The sequence below is a fragment of the Idiotropiscis lumnitzeri genome, chromosome 12, assembly GCF_059441095.1.
Source record: "Idiotropiscis lumnitzeri isolate Australia: NSW breed Sydney's pygmy pipehorse chromosome 12, RoL_Ilum_1.0, whole genome shotgun sequence".
NCBI classification, from domain to species: Eukaryota; Metazoa; Chordata; class Actinopteri; order Syngnathiformes; family Syngnathidae; genus Idiotropiscis; species Idiotropiscis lumnitzeri.
The window spans coordinates 2863317-2886391 of NC_142402.1; the positions used below are offsets into that span (position 1 = coordinate 2863317).

The 23075-nt window shown below is 40.7% G+C and overlaps 1 protein-coding gene across 3 annotated transcripts in view; it reads left to right on the plus strand.

Moving 5' to 3' along the window:
- The window catches only part of fam110b (family with sequence similarity 110 member B), a 48535-nt gene extending 26503 nt beyond the window's left edge, over nucleotides 1-22032 (plus strand). For 2 of the 3 annotated variants that reach the window (XM_088311389.1, XM_088311390.1), the window contains exons 2-5: nucleotides 8629-8775; nucleotides 11517-12156; nucleotides 14699-15111; nucleotides 16828-22032. In XM_088311389.1, the coding sequence (XP_088167515.1) occupies nucleotides 12034-12156; nucleotides 14699-15111; nucleotides 16828-17734 (1443 nt within the window). In that variant the 5' untranslated portion in view covers nucleotides 8629-8775; nucleotides 11517-12033 and the 3' untranslated portion in view covers nucleotides 17735-22032. The remainder of the gene's footprint in view (nucleotides 1-8628; nucleotides 8776-11516; nucleotides 12157-14698; nucleotides 15112-16827) is intronic. The other variant, XM_088311391.1, reaches the window with a different exon arrangement.
- The last annotated feature ends 1043 nt before the right edge of the window (nucleotides 22033-23075 follow it).

Below are 23075 nucleotides of genomic sequence, written 5' to 3' on the forward strand. Positions count from 1 at the left end.
GATATGGCCCAGCAGAGCATAACTTAACAGAGTAACCTTCGTAGCCTTTTTTTTTTTTTTTTATCTTAATTTTGTCTGCACCTTGAATTCCTGATTCCCCAGCAGACTGCTCCTTGGACTTCAAAATACCAAAATTATATTTTTGAGTCTTGAGTTAAATGCTGTGATGAACATTGTTACAGAAACAAGTAGAGATGCATGATTAATACAATTTTAATTATGATTCGACTTGGGCTCTCATGATTAAATTAACCTGATTATCGGCAATATTTAAATGTAAAGTGCATGCTGTGTTGCATATTTAATCAAGCACATTCTAAACCAATAACCAGATGGCTAAATAAAAAGCGAGTGGCAAGCGCACCCTGCAACATGATATCTGGGCGGCACGGTGGACTACTGGTTAGCACGGTAGCCTCACAGTTCGGAGGTGCAGGTTTCGATTGCGGCTCCGGCCTTCCTTTGTGGAGTTTGCATGTTCTCCCTGTGCCTACGTGGATTTCCTCCCCCGTTCTAAAAACATGGTTGTTCATCTGTGTGTGCCCTGCGATTGACTGGTAACCGCCTACTACCCGAAGACAGCCGGGATGGGCTGCATCCATTATACCTTGGAAACTTGAAGCGAGGTTATGATTGTAAAAACAGTTGCAAAGCATGTTTAGTGTCAGGGGAAATAAAGCAATTCCCAAAAGGAACAAATATGACCAAATTAGTGGAGCAAAGTTTAATTGATGGGTCATTCGACACCAAGTCACCCATTATCCCCAGTGACACCTCTTCAATTTCCCTGATTTTTAATCTCAGCAGTGCCTTATGATGTCAAATAAAAGCATCCAAAGTTTACTCCTCTTAGCTCAAACGGTTTTCAAGTTATGGCCCTTCATATTTTGAGTGCAATGCCCATTTTGGGGATCTGGGAATTGCATGCAAAATTTTGGACCATATTTGTAGGCGCTCATCTTCTGTTTTAAGGTAGGCACAGACCTGTAAATTGCTGTATGTATTCTGTCCCTGTCCTATTTTTACAGATATTAACCCTTGAAAAGTGGATTTGTTCATGACACAAGGCCTTTTTTTATGTTTTGGGCGTCCATATCTTGGGAATAGTTTGTGTAGGTAGGGTTTCAAGTGATTTGTTACATTTGGGAACGCTGCTATGTATTGAGAGCGTTTCAAGGCACTCAGGACTATGGTGGGGGGGCAGGAGGCTCCAAATATAACAAAATTACCATTTCGGATAAAACGTTTCAGTACAGTACACACTAACCTACATATTTGCAGTCTTACATCATAAAAGGATGTTTGTAATGTGTCAGCCAATTCTAGGTAGAGAATGCGAATTTGATCAGACAGTATTTTTCGAGCCTGTTTCATCAAAATGGATTCTTCATAAGTAGTGATGAGAGAAGGATGACCTTTAATGCCCATAATTCTCTTGGTATGTTGTACCAGATGATTAAATTGTGTCTTGATAATTACCATCTGCTTTTACTTTGGAAAAACCGTGATCAACATTTCTACCTATTTTCAGACATGTTACAGACCAAACCAGTAACCGAATCATAACGAAATTTTACGTGCATTTTGTTTTTAAATAAAGGGATGGAAACTGTAAACATGTTTTTATAATACCTATTCATCGATTAACTGAAAAAATAATCGACAAATTAATTGATAATTAAAGTCATTCTTAGTGGCAGCCCTCGAACAAAATTACACCATTGTAAGTTGTTTGCATTGTACTTTTTTGTCATTTCTTTTGTTATTATTTAGTATTAGTGTTCTGTTTGTTTCCCTTGCACACTGTTTTGAACAGACTTTACGGACTGTCTTACTTATAAGTTACAAATATAATAATGTAGATTGCACACACGGCACACGTCACTTCGTCTACCTCTAAGAGCTGAAAGCCTGTAATAAGATTAGAAGACTTGCAGGAATCTGGCAGTGAGCTTGAGTTCTACGGAAGTTGGGGGTGATCTTGGGGTCATTCTTTTCACTTTTACAAGATACGTAACACTTATTTTCATGTTGCTGCATTTTCCATTTGCGGCTACACGTGTTATGATGTACATTATTATATTAACATGAATGTTGGGTTTGATAGTGGTTTCTCGAAATATCTTGTACTGTATGTGGTTGCAGCCTCACGGTGGACGACTGGTTAGCACGATGGCCTCACAGTGCAGAGGTTGTGGGTCCGTCCTTCTTGCGTGGAGTTTGCATGTTCTCCCCGTGCCTGCGTGGGTTTCCTCCGAGTACTCCGGTTTCCTCCGAGTACTCCGGTTTCCTCCCACATTCCAAAATCATGCATGGCAGGTTGATTGGACACCCTAAATTGCCCCTAGGCAGGAATGTGAGCGTGTATGGTTGTTCGTCTATGTGTGCCCTGCGATTGGCTGGCAAACAGTTCAGGGTGCACCCTACTTAGGCGCCTACTGCCCGAAGATAGCTGGGATAGGCTCCAGCACCCCCTGAGGCCCTTGTGAGGAGAAACGGTACAGATAATGGATGGATATATGTGGTTGCATGAAGCAACATCTTTGCGCCCGTCTCCCTGTGAATTATACGACCGCCTTTTTTAAACTATGACAATGGTTTTTCTATGCTAGTGCATCTTGCGACGCTGCCAGCCCAAATGGTACTGTGTACAGTGGTCTCCAAACTTGTTTCCACCAGGGAGCAATTCATGGTAGGTTGGTAGCAAACTGTTCATTCAGCTTTCCTGCATTGCTTATCTTGCCAGATTCGTGGGGGACAATAGTGGGTGGCTGCCAACCGCCAAACCATCCCTGCTCTAGAATGTCATATTACATTAATATGCAGCTCCTGGCGCCAAATCACGAACCTTTTAGCTTTGTCTGGTGGAGAAAATAAGATGAGAGTCACAAAATCCTCAGTTTATTTACAGTTAAACTCGGCACGCCTGTTGGAAGGATGGCTGTTTGGGCATACGTGAGCCCTAGTAAAGACCAGACTTAACATTGCATCATGGGTGAGTTGAATATACAAGAAATGAAGCATTGGCTGTCTGTCGCATAGGCCTACCTGTTGAACTCCTACTCAAAAGTTCAGCGAGAGTTTGGTGGTGTATCTGGGTGTTGGTGATAAATAGCTTTTGCTTTTCATATTAGAGTAGTTACTTGCAATTCCGAAGTGTCACTGATGGTGTAGTGGTACACTCGCCCAAGTTGTGTGCGGGCAGCGTGGGTTCAGTTCCCACTCAGTGATGGTGTCTATGTCTGCCCTGTGACTGGCTGGCGACCAGTTCAGGGTGTAGTGCGCCTTTCGCCCGTAGTCAGCTGGGATAGGCTCCAGCACCCTCCCGTGACCCTGTACAGGATAAGCGGTGTGGATAATGACACATGACACACTTGCAATTCCGAATGTAACTGAACTGTCATTACTGGCATTGGTTTTATAAAGTGTTCCTGAGCCCATGTGGTGATCTCCTCTATAGGGATCGAAGGTCGTGAGCATTCAATGTTAGTTTTCAGCCATGTCGCTTCCATGCAGTGATTTGTCCAGATTCTCTGAACCTCATGGACGGTACAATACAATACAACAATACAACTTTAGATGATGAAATCCCTAAATTCCTCAATATGGACCAGCTGCAGCCACATATGGGCGTTCCCGTTTTTTAACAAGAAAGCCCTGTTCTGACAACGGGAACGCCCCCTCACACCATGGGCCACGTCAGCGTTCTCTATGGCGTTAGATTTATGCCACAATTACGTAAACATAATGTCAAATACCGGAAACACAAACAGTCGCATTCTAACACGCTGTTCTTATTGTTTTAGTAATACTTCAAAAATATATTTTTTCAAATATCTTTGATTGGCTTAACTTTATTGTCCCTTTAGTTCTATGTGCTTCTATAAACGTTTTTCTGTTCGTTTTATTCATTTATTTTTTTATAATCAAAAATCACCTCTCAGAGTTGTGCATTAGCGTCTTCATCATTAGTTGTTTTGGTAGTTGTTTTACAATAGCGGCACACCATTCTATTCATAATTATATTACACCATAAGGAAAGCGCTTTGTTACAGCCCCAGCCAGCTGTTGTGAAATGCGCTATATAAATAAAGTTGTATTGGAATTTTTTTTACCCCACCTCTGAGTTATGAGTGACTCTAACAGCCAATAAGAAACAGCCCTAGTGTCCGACTCCTGATTGGTTAAGAATTGTGGCACAATTGTCATGCCTGCGTCGCAAGTGTGAATCAGTGTTGTGTATGGGTTAAGGAGAAAGAAGCCGTAAGCGTAAAACCTTTTTTGTGTGTATACTTGGGGGTTCTTTTACACACGAAACACATTTTTGTACGCACAAGTCATGTTTTCATGTGCGGTATTTGACATTATGCTTACGTAGTTGTGGCATAAATCTAATGCCATAAAATAGGTCGATCATATCACCAAGGCCCACGGTGCAACACTGTTGTATTAGGAACACCCGGTTCTAACTGGATCCTTGTCATTGGTCAACTAAACGCTGACAGAAACGCCCAGTGGGCATTCTTGTGTTCTAACAGTAACGCCCCAGCTGCAGCCGGACCCTTTTCAAATTCCTTGCAATTTTGGGTTGAGGAAACATTGTCCTCAAACTGCTTGACTATTTTGTCACACAGTTGTTCACAAGAGTTGAAGCTCACCGCATCTTTGCTTGTGCATGACTGAGCAATTCAGCAAAGCTCTTTTTACACCCAATCATGTCCCCCAAATGTCCCCATTTAGCCTGTTCACCCTTGGGATGTTCCAAACAGGTATTTGATGGGCATTCCTCAACTTTTTTTTTTTTGCCACCTGTCGCAGATTTAAAATTCTACATTCATGATGCTTTGTTGAGAAGATTAAAGTTAATCAGTGTGAACATTAAATATATTGTCTTTGTAGTGTATTCAATTAAATATGGTTTGAACATGATTTGCAAATCATTGTATTCTGTTTTTGTTTATGTTCAACACAACCTCCCAACTTTGTTCAAACTGGGTTTGCAGTTCTAGTTCATCCGATCTGGATCTGACGCTGGAGGTAGAGAGGCTCGGCAGCAGAGGTTTGAGTGTTTAGCCATATTATCCATTAGCTTGGCAGCCCCACTTTTGTTTACATTTCATGCCAAACCCAACAGCAATCCCGCTGCTTGTTCTGGTGTTGGAAATTTTCAATTTGTTCTGTAATCAAATGTCGATTAAATCCGCACAATTATAGTAACTAGCAGAGAAGGTAAAAAGTATATTCTCAAAGGAAAAGGAACGGCTTGTCATCACTTTCGGGCGGCTGTAAGCGAGAGCCACGTGCCCATGACCCTTTTTTATTTTCATCCCAAGCTTCGATATTTATGATAAATATGTTTTTTAGAGTCGAGGAGACGTGGGTAGTACAATGTGACAACATATTTATTTCAGTCTACACATGGTGAAGTTTGGGCATCTGTGCGCCCAAAATGGGTGTAGCATAGAGCACTGAAAGTACTTTACAGTAATATGTTCCCCGCACTCCCAATAGTCTAAACACGGCATTCTGATTAATACGTCACGTGACTAAATAAAAAAAAAACAAATCAGTCATTTTGCCAAATGCAATATTTATCAGAATGCCGTGTTTAGACTAGTGGGGGAACATATTTTGGTAAAACATTTTTTGCCCTGGCTTCCCCTAAATCACTAAGTCCCACTTGTCGACTTTTACCTTACTTTGCAGTTGGCTGCGCCTTGCTTGCTTTGATAGTTATGTCGGAAATGGATGGATGGATGGAGCAAAGCTTCCGTTAATATCGCACAGCCGTCCTTCATGGTGTTTTTTTATAGGATCCTGTAGTCTCAGTTGATCATCTTTGCAAGGAATCTTGTGTTTGCACAAAAATGCTGGGAAGAAGTGGCTTGCATGGGCTGCGCGCCATTCCTGTGTCCTTGCTTTCTTCTGTGCTTGCTGGGCCGCTTTTGTCTCCTCTCCCTAATAATGATTATCCAAGGAGTGCCGGGGCTCATGACGATGACTGACTGAATTTTATGTGAGTTGACATGGTCATAACAGTCTGCTCCCTGTGAGTTTTTTATAGTCCTATTTGTTTCTCTGCACATTGCACTCTCACATAGCCACACATAATAAACAAAGCACCTCACACAGTAGATACCAGTCGCAGTTTCCTTGTGCGCAGCCATGTTGTTATGTTATGTAGCTGTTTGCTACACCTGTTTGTACTATATTCCTTCAGTGTCTCCCTCTTCATTAATTTTTGGAATATTATTTGCAATGATCATTTGTGATTCAGCAATAGAGCTTGAGAGTACCAAATTTTAATTCATTCATTTAAATCAGTATTATACTTTGAAATCTGAACAATTCAGTTAATTTAACAAGCTTGTGTTTAACTAAATGACTAAACATTTGGGCTCCTATTTTGCCTACCCGGAGCCTGCTAAGTAGAAAGTAGAAAGAGCCAGACATGAAGTGATAACTGTGTGATGAGTAATGGGGAAAGTGACTTTGCTTTGCAGTCTGTGGAAAGGTCATCAGAAACAATTGATCAGACGTCTGCGTGTGAGTGCATGTGTGTGTATATTGCGAACGTCCCAACAGGAGAGAAGCTGACAAGTAAATTTTTCCTCAATAGACTTTTTCCATATTTGTCATATTTAGTTTTCAAGTTATACCAAAATGGCATCCCAGATAAACTATTATCTCATTGTCATTTAAAAAAAAGAAGTTGCTGGGGTGAACAGTTTTTAGTGCGGAGAGGAAAGCGTGAGTCTTGCAATCTGGCTTTCGCCAGTTTGAGGAAATATACAACACGCATCCAAGAGTGGAATGTAAAATTGTTGCCTTTGTGCCAGTTTCGATCAGATATTAAGAGTGACTTGGTATCGATATTAGCAATATTTGGATCAGTGCACCGACCGCAAGTGCAAAGAGTCCGTTGAACCATTAGCTGAGAAAAAACAAGATTTGAAAGGAACATAAAAGCCATTAAAATTGGAACACATATAGAAATTGGAAAGAAAAAAAATGGAGTCAACAAGATTTAACTATACACTGTAATATTGTATGTGTATAAAATAAAAAAGAAATATGGAAACGAACAATGCGATTGGTTGGCAACCAATTCAGGGTGTAAACTGCCCACTGCCTGATGACAGCAAGCTCCAGCACGCCTGCGACCCTAGTGAGAAGCGTTTCAGAAAATGGATGGATGGAAACATACAGAAATAATATATTTAAGATTATAAATTACAACTGTTAAAATGAATAACGGCAACTATACTGATAAAGTTTTTTTGTTTGTTTTTTTTACTTCAATTTTATTTTGTCAAATTGCTGCAGGAAATAAAATCAGTAGTAGTAGAGTTGAATACACAGTACATCTCCTTAAAAATGTATCTGGACCCAGATGATTTTATTTTGTGCAGCCACTTGATGAATTAAAATTATTCTAATAAATTCAACACAATTTTTTTTCAAGATAATTTCCTTGTGTAGCATCAATCGTATTTCCTTCATGGTGGAGGGAAGTGATGAAATTGCCCTGGTAATGATTTGGGAGAATGTTAGCACACTTAAAACATATTTGGAGGGAGTATATGGACACTGGAGACATGTTTTTGTGTGAATCTTGATTTGATAGTGATTTAATGGGGGAGATATGCCATTCGGATGTGACTGCTACTTGTTTTCATCAGTTTTTAATTCTAATTTCTATTACTACATGATACACCAGGGCTACAAAAGTGGCATTATATTTTACTGCTTTATTAAATTTATATTTACCACAAAGGAGTTTGTTGGCAACCGTTTGAGTTATTCTATGAGACCGCTAGTTTATTTAGCACGGTTCAGTTCTCTTGGACGGCGCCCAATCTTTTTGGCACCCCAGCTCGCTTTCAAGTACCAACAAGTAAAATTTAAGCCACAGTACAACGAGATGGAGATGACCGTCCCATGGGCAATGTCCCCGCATTCGGTGTCCCTGCGTTCGACAACTCGAGTCTAGCAGATATTACCGTGAGAGGCAAGTCAAGCCACCTAACTGTTGTTCCGACTACGCAATGCGCTGTGATGCCATCTTCAGAACAAAAGCTTCACAAATAATACTGTACAAGGACATTGATGCATTAGCGACCTTTTATTCTGAAGTTAACAATCGATGTGGCTGCTAACTTGACTGAACTGCAATTATAGGCGTCTATGGATGTGATATTATTTGAGCACAAAAGCGCACTGAGGCAATCAAATCTGGAGCACACATACAGTACACATGCTTACTGTACATGCACCTTTGGTTATAAGGATGTTAGCTGCTGAGTTAATGAAAATTGTTGGTTTGAACATTAGCTTGGAACAAACACCGCCTTTATGTGGCATCAAAACAAGGCAAAGCAAATCCTTAGTCTTTTTTAGTTGCCAAACATTCTCTCTTCTAGTTATCATTCTTCGGAATCACTTATTTTCTTAGATCTCTTCTCTACTTTTGCCACAGTAATACAATGTTCCCGAATAAGCTTGGCATAGATTTTACTACACAGAGGTAAAACATATTAATCTAAGGAAGAGTTGAGGCAGATCATGTACTCCTGACAGACTATGCTTTTCTTGGTGATCTAATGTCAACGTTTGTGTTTTTGACAGCTGTAGTTTCTTCTGACAACCTGCCGAACCGGGAGAAGACGGAGGTATCAAGTTGTAAGAGCCAATTACAAAGCTTGGAAAACCAAGGTGGCAGGCAGGGTCCTTAAATCTGCTACTACACTATGAAACACTACACATATAACTCCGGCAAGTACTGTATTTTTTTGTTTTGTTTTCCATGGTTTACATACATATACAAAGAAAGCCACACTATTTAATTTCAGCCTTTTTAACAGATTTGTATTTGGCTTTGCTTTGGTTTTATGACACCCACGTGTCAGGGAGAGACATTTGCACAGTCACTGCTGTAGGCCAGTGAAAAAGCATACTTTTTCTTTCATCGTACAATGAGTCAACAAGTCATTTGTCAACATGTCCTTGTGGGTGAAGGTGTCACATCAAAACTAAAATTATTACACAACAGCAAACTGAATATCATACTCACAAATAATGAAACGATCAAATAAAGAACGAAGTTATAATTGAGACAAAACATGCATTTTAAATGCTATTTACACACGTTTGTGCTGCAAAGCATGTTGGGAGTGCATTATACATCCTCAGACTCTTGTCACACGAGGCAGTCACACAGAGAGACAGAGACAGCATGCGTGAGAGAGAGAGAGAATATGAGAGAGAGAGAGACAGTACATCAACAAAATTTACTTAATGAGACAAAACCCACTTCCAGCTTTGCCTTTTAAAAAAACTTTCATCCTCCTCCAAAATCCTCTTTTTCAGGGTAACACTTCTGCCTTTTGTTGAAAATGTCTTTCTTTAAAATTAGTCATCATTGACCTAATAGACAATTTTTCTGTATGAAGAGTACCATACTTTTCACAATTTTTCTCCAGAACAGCAAAGCACCTTACAATGCAGAATACCATAGGTGTGAGCAATGTCTCAAATCTGCTCTCATGTTTCTTTCAAGAGCTTTGGTTGAATGACTTTACTGGGTACACCAATATGTTCAGCACCCTCGGTTGGTGAAGGAATGCAACTTATGAGAACTGCTTTGACTGGAAGCATTTAAACAATCTCTTGCTACCCTCTGTCGGTCATGGTTTGAAAAAAAAAAAAAAAAAAAAACACACAACCAAAAAAATAAAAATACAGACGCTTCCCAAAGCACACCAATCACAACATCTCTCTAACCAGGCATCCGATTAGCTGAGGCCGAAGCACTCCCAGAATGCTTTGCAGCACTTAGATATGAATGGCATGAGAGATAAATGTTTTGTGTTTAACTGTATTTCTTTGTTCCTTGTTTTGGTTGTTTCATCGTTTGCAAGTAGGCTGTTCAGTTGATGTTTAGTGATAGTTTTGGGTTTGATGTAAAACCGTGACTGTACATGCCTATGATGACATTTTGTGATGAGTACTGTGAAGTTAATGAGTCTCCCCTACGCTAGTGGTTAAGCTGCCGCGAGTGTTGGCATCGTGTTTGAGAACCTGTGCAGCAATGAGTCTAAGACTAACCTGTGTTAAGTTTAATATAATACATTAAAATAGTACTTTGTTAGTATTAAATAACACTCCCAATATTATGGTGTACCCTAGTGATGGGTAGATGAGGCATCCTGTATCGTTTCGACACAGTGACGCAATGTATTGACACTGTGTTGACGCTGTGTTGCTGAATACTGACACCTGCTGGACTTGCAGGAAACATTTGACAGGGTCATCAGACACTGATCTGTCAAACTAATTTTATCCAATTCCATTGATTAGCGACGTGATGTGTTTTTATATATCCTATTTCGTATAACTTTCCATCGCACTAATTATTCTCTTATTTATCTAATTTATATATTTAACTGAATTATAGTTGTATTGCACTGGAGAGGGGAGCTCTCTAATCTCGTTGCACACTTGAGTGCAATGACAAAGGGATTTCTGATTCTGATTAGGCATTTGCTTTCACATACACGCAATTTCAAAATCTTTGATATTCGAGACGCAGTTGATAAATTAAGTGAACATCTGTCTGAATGCCCAAGTAAAAGTGTTGTGAATGACGATGGACTCATTGTAATTATAGATTTTTATTCAAAAAAATTTGTTTCTCCAGCGTTTTGTTATTCAGTCTATTTCTTTTTTTGAGGCAATTTCCCCCGCCTTTGAGAAGATCCTCTCACAAGGCACTGAAGAGGCCGGTGTGCACAACGCCTGTGTGGCTAATATAAATAGGTGAGGGAACGTTGCCTCCATGGACTTCCAGTATAAGAGCGGGTCTTCCGTACGTGCAACGTGTCCTGCTGACATATAGCGCTGCACCTCTGGGTGCGCATCAACAGTGACGTCTTCCATCTTGCGGATATTTAACGCAAAGTAATGCGCCAATAACTCAATGCTTGTTTTGAGCGTCCATCCTGTTGACAGATGCGCTTCCTTATGAACACAGTTTGGCGCGCGACCGCTGTGTCAACACGATTCTGGTAGTGGTCACGTGACTTTCTTAAAGCGGTACGCGCACCGACGAGGGGTTTGCCCTGGAAGTTCGGCTCGCGCATCGACGCCTCAGTGTCGCTGGACCCATCCCTAGTGTACCCTGTGTTTTGTGTTAAATACAGAAACACCACCCGCTCCTTTAATACAGTGCGCCCTATGGTCGTGAAAATATGGTACGACTGGTTTCGTTTACTTACTTTACTTACTATTATTGGTGAGTACTCAAGAGTTGAGTCTGGTCTCGCTTTGAAAAAAAATTGGTTTTGAACATCCCGAGTGTGCGTGGGCGTGTGTGCGTATGTGGCAATTTGAAGTGCTCTGTTCTGATTGTGTATCGCATATCTACTCCTAATATTGTTTTAAGGTGCATGATGTCATTTTTAACATTGTTGCTAACCCGAGTGGCTGTTGCTTATTTTCCATTTGCTCTATTTCAGATAACAAGGAGACCTGAAGCAAGTGTGTTGACTGACAGAGGGTGGGGGTAGTTTTCCCTTTACTCCCCATCCTCTGGTATTCATTCAGCTTTGTTTAAATACCCTGCATGCACGCACACACACAGACACACATGCGCATACACACACACCATTTCTTCTCTTCCATTCTGTCTTTGAGCTTGTTCCTGCTTGATGGATAGGTTGCTGGCAACTATAAACACCCTCGACCAGTAGAGGCCAGTAAAAGTAATTGGGCTCACGACTTTGAGTGTAGCACTTAAGTCGAAAAGCAAAGATTCCTCTCCGAAAATAATACTTCAGTAATAGTAGTCCAGGGTAAGGTTCAAGCTAAGCTCGCTCTGGGTGATGGTGAGGGAAAGGGTGTTTCTCTCTCTCTAGGTGGTCTTGTTTCCTCTTTGTGTCTTCATGTTTTGGGGGTCCTTCAGTGCCCCCACCCTCTGTCAATCCCCCGGCTCCTGCTGCCACCACGGCCAGCCACCCCAGCCACTTCGTTGCCATGCCAACAGAGACACTGTCTCCAGCTCTGCCAGATAGCAAGGCCACTGGCACTGCGACACCTTTCAGTTCCACTGTACCTCTCCGAATCCTCAACAAGGGCCCAGACTACTTCAGGAGACAGGTACCGGTTCTTTACTCTGCACTCACTCAATTTTGACTTAAATCCGTATCTAATTTCAAATTCCACAATTCCACATCGTTAAATTAATTAATAGAACGTCACACAGTCAACGTTTTAAAACACATTTTTTTTAAATCACACTGACAGAATCACTGATAATTGTTTGTTTTATGTAGTATGTCATTTAATCGAAGGCTCTCTTTTTCTCTTTTGATTGACTCTCGTCAGTGAGGTATACACGCAGTAAATTAGTTTGTTTAAATATTAAAATTATTTGTTTAAATTTACTTTAGTATGGCCCTGCACAGCTGCATACTGAGAGGAGTTTCCAACAGTGATGTACTGGCAGAGGAGAGCATCATAAAGAGTTAAAAATAGGTTCAGTTTTAGTTCTCTCCTTTCTGGTTTATACAGATGATGTAAAATAGCATCATCTGTTGGTAGAATTAAAGTGCTACAACACATGAGGCTTACTGTCAAGTACCTGTTCACATCTCCTGTGTTTTCAGAACGCTTTTAATATGCATTTGAATCTTCCATAGTCATGCTAATGTATTTTGTATTCGTGTTTTGTTATTTTGTAGGGCTGTGACTATTGAATATTTTGGGGTGGATTATTTGATCGATTATTCATTGATGAATTGAAAGATCAGATTTTACATTAACGTGTTTGAGAAAAAAAAATTTTACTTGCTTACTATTAATTAAGCAATTATTGATTAGTTGTGGATTTCTAATTAATTTTGACATCTAATCGTTTGTTTTGCTGATCGCGTAAAACCACAGATAAAAAGCTGATGAGGGAGTATTCTGCCTTAACAATTCACTGTAAAACACAGGCAATTGCCTGGCGCCCGCAGATATTCAGGGGCTCGACTCAACTTCGTTCATAGAGTATTTTACAAACACAGCTGCATATAAAGTGCTGCACAGAAAATAAAAATCAGATATACAAACACAACAACAGTTAAAACAATAAATAAATAACAGTAAACACAATAAATCACGAGAACAATGCCTGTTACGCTCGGGGGTCTGCGAGGTGGAGGAAGAGGGAGAGAAGGACCCAAAATGCAGGGAAGCCAGGCAAAGGGTAACTTAAAGGGAGTTTAATTAATCCAAACGAGGTACCAGGGGAAACAAACGTAACGAAGTACAAAACAATGAGGATGACAAAAAACGCGGCTGGACAGAACCAAACTTGACTAAGACAAAGGGACAGGAACAAGCGACCGTGGCAAGGCAACATGAACAATAAGCGTGAACGAGGAACAGAGGGTAACAGTGGCATCAAACGGTTAATGCACCGACCCGAGCAGTCCGCGCCGGGCGTTTAAATAGGCTGATTAAATGAGTCAACGAAGATCAGGTGTGTGTGGCTGGTGAGCGCGTTCCTCCCGCCGCGAGGTGATCAAGAAAGTCACGAGTAGCAGGTGCGTGGCTGGTGGGCGCGTCTCTCCAGCCAACATGACAAGCGCTGGAAGGGAACGCCCCCACGCCCGTTGAGCAAAACATAAACAAAAACATGACGAGACGGAACGGACCATGACAATGCCGAGCCTCATGCTCATTCGAAAGTCAAAGAATAAAAATGTGTTTTAAGACAGGTTTTAAAAATGGGGCCTTGCCTCACATCAAATGGGAGTTTATTCCAAAGAGAGGGACAGGCAAAGGAAAAAGTATTTTTTCCTTTTTTTTTAACAAATCTGAACAGCTCAATTCTTATTTTTTTCAAATCCGACTTGGGTCACTTTCAGATAGAGTCCTCGATCGGATCAGATTTTTTTGCAATGTGACCTCAGTCTGAACGGACAAAATCCATGTGTCCAATCTGTACGCCATCAAAAGCCCAAATGCGTGGGTGAGGGAGAGTGCTTGGGAGGGAGATTGACAGTTGTTAATGAATCTGCAAAGTTGTTTTGGGGGACAGTATTGACTATATTTGACTCGAATTGAATCTCCCTTGAAACATGAAGCAGAAAGTAGACATTTGTGGTGATGGTAGTAATTCAACCATTGCAGGCAGTTAATTTATGACACTTAACAATGACGCACCATGATCTTTAAGACGTCACCTCATTTCCCCCAAATATTTCTACCTCCTCCAGCATCACTCCTCCATAGATATTAGATGAGAAAAAGACACCAGACAGGATGAGGTTGAAATTAATATGTAATTTGAATGATTACCCCCCCCCCCCAACACACACACACACACACTCAGCCACATGCCAAAAAAATAGTGGAATTCACCATAAAATCCAAATTGAAGCATTAAGACCTGCAGCCTGAACATAGCTTACAAGTCCACTGTTTGCATTGCCTTCATTTTGTAGCAAACTGAATTAAAAGGCAGTGGACCATGAAATTAATCGTAAAAACGCTATCATGCATAAAGGCTTACTTTTGTTCAGGTATATTTGTCCTTTCACTCAACCTTATGTTCTTTATGCATTGTGGAAGAAACTCCTGCACAGAGGAACTGTAGTACTGGTGTTTTTTTTCCTTGCTGAGTGTTAATGTTGAATTTATCTGTTTTCAGGTTGAACCCAACCCAAAACGCCTCAGTGCTGTTGAGAGACTTGAAGCTGACAAAGCAAAGTATGTTAAGAGTCAAGAGGTTATCAACGCTAAACAGGAACCAATCAAACCACCCATTCTGGCCAAGCCCTCTATTGTTCATACCCTTCATTCTAAGAGAACTTCTGGAGTGTGTGGTGGAGTACACGGAGGTGGAGTACCTTTAAAACTTTCAAATAACAACGCCAAGTCAGACACATGTGCAACGAGTAGCGCCAGCGGCAAACGGGAGAATTTAAACCTGGAGATTCTAAAAAATCTCCTAAACTCATCGTCTTCTTCGGGAGCAGGCTCTGAAGGGCTCGGGGGTGGAGCTAAAAGTGCTGTGTTGATGAGGTCATCTGGAGGACTAACAAGGAGTTGGACACCTTCCAGGTAAAAGATCAAACAGTGCTACTGGTTTGTGTTTATACAAATAAAATTGTCACCCGAGACCCAAAAATGGGCAACGGGCATCCGGCTGGGCAGGAGGGCCGGACCATTCCGCCCCCGGGACGGACTGCCCTGCTCTGCTACATAATCTCTTTTAAAATGGATCAACAGATCAACTCTGATGGAAAATATATGTATTTTTTCTTTTAGATGAGGATTTTATTTCACTTAAAGCCTTTCCTTTGTGTGAATTTGAGAGTGATATACATGCATTTGTCTCCATCCGACTTGAATATTTCAATGACCACTTGGTTGGTTGCAATAGGTCCAGAACGTTGCTGCTCGACCTGTAAGTGGAGGACGCAGGCGAAAGCAAATTTCACCTATACAAATGTCGCTCCTCCAGCTCCAAATGCATTTTTAGAATTCAGTTTAAAATGTTTTCTTACAAAGCTTTAAATGGGCTGTCCCCATTCTACCATTCTGAACTTTCACACCCATATTTTCCAGTATGGTTTCTAAGGTCTGCTGACCGATTATTTCTGATCCCAAGAGCAAGATTAAAATTCACTTGAGACAGGGCCTTCACCGTAACAGCCCCCCACCTCTGGAATGAGCTGCCCCAAAGATTGGGCTAGCCCCCACCTTTTAAACCACATGTGTCAAACTCAAGGCCCGGGGGCCAGATGTGGCCCGCGACCTCATTTTATGTGGCCCGCGAAGGGAAAATCATGTGCTTCAACTTGCTGCTTCTAGCACATTTTCTTCACTTTTAACAACATTAAGATATGAGATATTGCCATTTATTACTGGCTTCTGATTTCAAAACTAGCTTTGTATTAATGTGTTGTGTGTAAGTGATAATGTAAGGTGATTTATATGAGTTCAGTCATAACGACCCTCTGAGGGAAACCAGAACCACAATGTGGCCCGTTCACAAAAATGACTTTGACACCTCTGTTTTAAACCTTATTTAAAAACACATTTGGCTTCCTTGGCATTCTCTGACCCTAATGAGAGTTGACATCTGCTTTGGCATTTTTTGTTTTTATGTCCTGCTTTAGTTTTGTTTATAGTGTATTTTTCCTTGATTGATTCCTTATCCAGCACTTTGGTCAACTTTGTTATTTTTTTTGTTTGTTTTAAGCAAATTAGATTGGTTTGGAAAGGAATCATGATAGCAGCTGCAAAATTAACTCAAAAGTCTAATTATCTAATTATCTTTGTTGTCTATTCAAATGAATACTACCAAACTATTTGGGAAATATTTCAAAATGTAGCAAGATAATGACCCACTAAAGGAGTTCATCACGTGCAAGTTTGAGATTGGCCAAGTAGAGCACGCCTTTGCCTGCTAGTGGGGACACTGAAAAGAGCAACCCCCGAAAACAAACAACAATTGAAAGAGGCTGTGGTGAAAGCCTGGATATGCATAAGAAAATAATTCATAAAGGTTTTGTGAATTATGACTCACTTGATGACTGAGAATTTACACATACTGCCCATGTCAATCTTTATAGCCCATATGTAAGTGTTAATGTGTCTTGTAAGAAGTCTCATCCAGTCAGATGCAGGTGTTTGTGTGCATTTAAAAGGCTGGTATTAATGTAAATGTAAAAGTTCTGTTTTCTGTAGTGCGTGTAAAAGTGCTGAATGATTTCGCCCCTCCTTGTCTTTTTCTGTAACACACATTCTGTTCTATTTGTTTTATGCTCCTAGGATGCCATTAACCTACCGATCTACAATGGCTCTAAATGAGCAACCACAAGACTCTGCTCCCAGTCCAAGCACCTCACATTCCCTGCGCTCATTTTCCCATTCCTTGAAGGTACCACCAGGCAGTAGCGGTGGACGGCGCAGCCCCCAGTTGGTGGGAAATCTGAATCTCAGCAGAGTACTGGATGAAAGAGGGGGTGAAGGAGGGGTTACGGAAAGATCACGATCTCCACTTCCGCCACTGCTGACGTCCCACTCCTCCTCTGACCTTCTGCGACTGTGCAATGGCAAACCACTCCGCACTGCTCGATCGAGCAGCTCCTCTGCGCCACCGCTCCCCCCAAAACCAAACCCTGCTTTCCTCCCACCGCCTGCCCTCTCATTGTCACTGCCTCCCCCTCGTCCAACTTTATCCCCGTCACCCTGCAACAACACAACACTCCAGTCGTTGTCATGCAACAGTGGAGAAGCCGGCAATCCTTCAACAGATCCCAACCCGGAGATAGAGCTAGGTTCCTCCATAGCACGTCGTTCCTCTCTACATCGGTCAAAATCAGACCTGTCGGACAGGTATGCCCGAGCTGGAGCTGACGTGGAACGTTTTTTTAACTATTGCGGCCTCGACCCAGAGGAGCTGGAGGCTGTCTGTCCAGAGAACTTTGCAAGGGCCAATTCAGACATTGTGAGCCTAAACTTCAGATCAGCTTCCATGATTTCCTCTGACTGCGACCAATCACGGCGGTCCTCAAACGATGGATTGTCGGATGGGGATGAGGGAGAAGATGAGGATGAAGAGGCTGGAGAGCGAGTTCCTTATGGAATCTCTGCTGTGGAACGTAACGCAAGAGTCATTAAATGGCTGTATAGCATCAAACAGGCGAGAGAGACGCAAAAGGTCTCGCATGTCTAGGTGACATCCTACAATCAAACTGTTTTTTGTCTCATTTGCGATGGACCAAGTGTCGAAGACAACTTTAAAGTGTGACATGGACAGGTGCGAAAGCAAACGAAAATTATAGCAGGCAAAATGGAGTTTTGCAGGACATTTATGAGCATCACCTTGTTCATTAGGAAGTGAGACGCTGTTCATTGACAGGAAATATTTGAACATTGGCTTCAGCAACACGAACAATGAGACTGCCTCTTGACAAAGAGCAACTGACCTATCAGAGGACAATCCTTCAATTCACATCTAGTTAAATGAAATGAAATTCACATCTCTTGTGAGTGTAGCTTGCTTTTGAGTCATAACCCGCTTGCCAGTTCAGCTGTTAAAATAGGTCAAGCAATGTGCATGAAAGAGACACAGTGGACCAGTGAAGCCTGGAGAAAATAAGGGCGGAACTGTCAACGGCTACTTCAAAGATTTTGCGTTCACACAAAATGCCATATTTCCTCAAATAGTTGCCTTGACTTTAATTGACAAAGACAACCTTTTTTTCATTCTAAAAATTAAATACAGTCACACTTGCCGTGGTTCCACTAAGAGGTACAGTTTGGTTGGGTTCATGTGGGTAAGGTTTAGCATAGTACACTACACCCGTATTTGGTTTACATTCCCATCAGTGCTGCTGGCATATCAGCTTAGCAGACAGTAATACAACATACATAATGTGACATCGTATCAGCAGTAACTCGCCTCTAATGAAGTCGGCCTGACCTTGAGTAACAAATATTGTCGAATCCTCTTTCCCTTGTAATCCACTGCATTTTTTTAAACAACCCTTTTGTTTTGTCCATGCATTCTGTAGTGTTCCAAATTAATATTAGTAGTGCTAAAAACAGGACATTATTGCTTATAAACCAAACACCGGAATTTGGTTGAAAATAAATCAGTTACTACAGCATGTACGTAATACTGTATGCATAATTTTAAAACTCTATTTTGTCTGGCTCACACATTCTTCTGGCAGGTACTAACCGTACTGCATTTTTGATTGTCAAGAAAGAAAGGACACACAATTAGAAATGGATAATGCGAGGTGGAACATCTGGCTGTTGTGTATGTAAAGTCCCACGGCCAGTGTTTGAGGAAATGCGGGACTCAACAAAAGAAATTTCCTCCATTTTTGTGAACGAGACCCCTCAAGTAGAAGCAGAGCCATCAAAAACATCACCCTTTCTCACCCTGTTAGGACAGATCAAAATGTGTTCTTGAGAAATGTTTATGTTGCATTGTCAATGTGTCAATGAAATGAAGAGAGATGATGACCTGCCAAAGTCTGTTCAGCAGGTGCACCGTGTCACTGTATTGAGGTACATATTAGCAATGTTTTATGAAAAGAAGAAGAAACGACAAAGCAACATCTGTTTTAATGGGTCCTGACCAAGACCAATCTGTTCCTTATTGAATATTTAGCTCAATTTGGGATTGGTAAATGTTATGAGACTGATGTGGCTGTCAGGTCGGTTTATCCCTGCAAGAAAAAAAAAACACAAAGATAACAGACTCAAATATTGTGGCGCACACGGTTTGACCGACATTGAACTAATTAGTGCTTTTGCAAATACAAAGTAAATTGTGTCATTAAACATTTCGCAGGAGAGTTTAGAGGTTCCATTATTTATTGATTGAGAATCAGCGTTACCTTTTCTTGAGCGCATGTTCAACATACAAAAGTACATAGTTGACATATTCAGTTACATCCATGGTAATATTTCATTACTTCACTGTCTTGGGTCTTAAAAAGGCTGCTGAGGGTTCAAACTGTGGTGGGGAGGATTCAGAACAATTGCTATGAGAGAAGTGCTGTTTCTGTCTTGGACCTTTGTGGGTGATTCGGGCGCTCAAGCTAAAACGCAATATTATGCTACGAATGTCTGTCTGGGGAATACAATTCAAGGTGATGATCATATCTTACCGGGAGAAAATGAATGTTAATGCAAGTATGTCAGCAGTATCACTGCACCACATTGACACTGATACGGGAGACGTCTTTTAGATGCTATTACGTTACGTTAAAGCAATACTAATGACATTTGTGTGTTCGCTGTTACAGGCCATGTCAGTACAGTAGGAAGGCCATATAGGGAGATTGTGGTCATGTCGTGCCAGTGATCTCCAACTAATGTGTTTGTACTTGCTTTTGCTACTGACATCCTTGCATCATGTAGAACAATTTGCTACCTTCTGTCTAGTATCTCTGATTTCAGCTCTCCGTCTCCATCTCTTGACAATCTAGTCTCCTAATTGTTCAGCTCCACCCTCACCCCCCAATTTACCTCTTCACCTCTTATACCAGCACACACAGCACACTTGGCTACATAGCCTCCATTTTCATTCTTTGCTTCAGGGTGTCAGAGAAAAGCAATGTCAATGTGTGCCAGAATACTACCAGAAGACAGAAGAAAATCATTACTGTCATTTGTGCAAGTAAAGTGGAGCAGAACATGAGTCACAATTTAGATTGATCTTACAGATAAACAGGTTGGAGTAGAGTTGAGTGGTTTTGCAAACACGATTCTGACCTGAAAGCTCAACGTTAGACACAAGTAGTAAACACACATTTCAGCCAAATGTTAAAAAAAATGACTACAAAAACAACCATTTGGTTTAAGCTTACAGACTTTCTCTTTACAAAAGTGGTTTTCAGATTGTTAAGTGTGCCTCACACCAGACAACTTGAAAGGAGCTGCAGTAGCTTTGGAAAAATGAAATAAAATGTGTTTCTACACCTTCTAAGCTAATTTCTGCAGACTGAAATGAAAATGTAAATGGTTGTGATTTCTACTAAGGGTGGGACAAAATATTGCGATGTGTACGTTATGATAAGATGACATCGGGTCCTGCTGCTGTTGGATAGATCACAGTTGTGCACTAGATGACAAGAACACGATGACGGAATATATACTCCTGCTAAATCTTTCAAATAATTGTAGTCTTTGTTGAGTTTTTAAGTGATCCACAGATGTATCATTTTCCTAGCCATAAAAACGAACACATTACTGCTTTCATCAGAGTATAATTTTTAGTTGATCCATTTTGTAATGTTTAATGTGTTTCTACAATATTTACTTGCATAGATATTGTGATGTATCATCACAGATCCAATATTGTGCAGTGTCCTTCACTTATCTTTAATATTGCAAGTTACTCAGCGATTCCCGCCTCCTTGTTTTTTGTAGAGGCCCAACTATTTTATGTTCTCTGAGGGGAGGCACACAGTCCCACACTTTGGAAACCTATTTTAAAAGAATTTCAGTATTTGAGCGCTTCAGAACTATTTCTTCAGTATTATTCTCAAAGTGAAGGGAAGCTCGTCTACCTTCCTGCTGAAGACAAAGTAAGTATCCATGCACCCATCTGTTATGTTGCAGTTAAATACCCTTGTCCTGTCATTCATGTGTCATTACAGTGGTGTCCAGAAAAAGTCTCTACCTGTCAGAATTAAAGGGACAGTGTGTAGAATTATTTCTTTTTTCAAAAGAATTTTTCATTAAATATATTACGTGGGTCACACCTCACCTTCCAGGACGCTGACATGATTTGCTGCCATCTCTGTGCCACAGATTCCTGAGCAAAACAAAGTTAGCAAAGTTACTTCCTCATGACTCAACATCATGACTACAGCATGAGTAACAAATACAATGCCGTTACTATGTCACTTGAAGTAATGCCAGAATTTGTTAGTAATGTCATGTTGCTTGCACCTCTGCTGAAGAAATTGATGGTAAGCTTGTAAAGTGAGGTGTCTCTAAGGCACCGTCATGCGCGTTTCAGAATGCTCGTGCTTCGAACTTAGGTCGTTGCATTCTATTAGTTCACCACGAGATGGCAAGTATATTTTACAGAGGTCGTTGCATTCTATTAGTTCACCACTGGATGGCAAGTGCTTTTTACACACTGTACCTTTAAGAAAACAATAGCGAACTGTTCTTGCAGTGTCCTCATACTTTGCTATCAGTTTTGTCTACCAGATTTGTTTCATTGTTAGATTTGGATTTGCAAAGTTCTTCTGTCGTACTTTTTTCTTTCTATGTGTAAACGATATAAGAAGAAAATATATGGAGCGGAAATCTGTGTGTTTGGTTCCTGTCTATTATTTGTTTATTTGTATTTTAGAAACAATTCCGAGCAGCATTGTTTGGTAACTGCCCTCAGTACAGAACTGTCTGATCTAACCTCTGCGAAAAGCTTAGTGTTGGCTGTGTGTTGCTGTGGAAAAGTTTCATTTTACTTGACTGAAGAATAAAAAACATTCATGTTCAGGTTCTTTTGTGCATTATTGCAATAAATGGTGTTTTGCCATTGAACTTAATTTTTTTCTTGACCAATATAAATCAAACTCTTGGCTTGGGTATCGCTGTGCTTGCATGGGTTTTCTTTCTCCCGGTATTCCCTCTGCCTCTTACATGGTAATAGGGCTAGGCAATTATAGCTAAAATCATAATCATGATTATTTTTATAGAGACTCACGATTATTCAAAAGATAATTAATTGAATTCAAAACTATAACTAGGGTATATTTTCCACTACTAAAACAAAATTACACCTCATGCCCATTTACTGGAACATTCTATTCTTTTTGTCAGGTTCAGAGTGGCCTTATATGGTGAGTATGTGAAATTGAAACTTGCATTTTCATGCTGCTACATCCACACCTTTGATGCAGTATGGTCCAGCTGCAACCACAAATGGGCGTTCCTGTTTTTGACAAACACACCCTGTTCTGAGAACAGAAACACCCCCTCAACCCAAGGGCGGTGTCACTCTGGCAGGATGACGCCTTTTATATCTTGAATGAGCGTTACCCTTATCTCTTTTTTTTTCTCACGTTATTTTCACATGTCTGGACTTACTGGGCTAACCTGGGATCTCATGTTTGTATTTCGTGTCATGTCATGTAGAAATGTGTTGATAGAACAACAAAATGTCAATGGATCTTTGTATCCTTGGATTTTTAGGAGATTTTAGTAAGCCGGGAACGCCCACTGGCCGCAAGGCTACTTTGACCCAGTGTGTGAGTGACATCATTAGCCCAACTGGGTCGTCTTGAGACGATGACAACCTTCGTGTTAGTACAGGGTATGATTACAGTCCGATTGTGTTATACTACTTATTTTATTATTATTTCACCATCATTGGATATTGAAAGATGAATGGGGCTACATACAAACATATTTTACAGATTGAACGTGAAGGATTGTATTACGATTGCTGGCATTATTTTAAACACTTACGGGACAGAAGGTCAATTATTTAATTTAGCAGCTTTATATTTACTGAATATGTTAAACATTGATGAAACAAA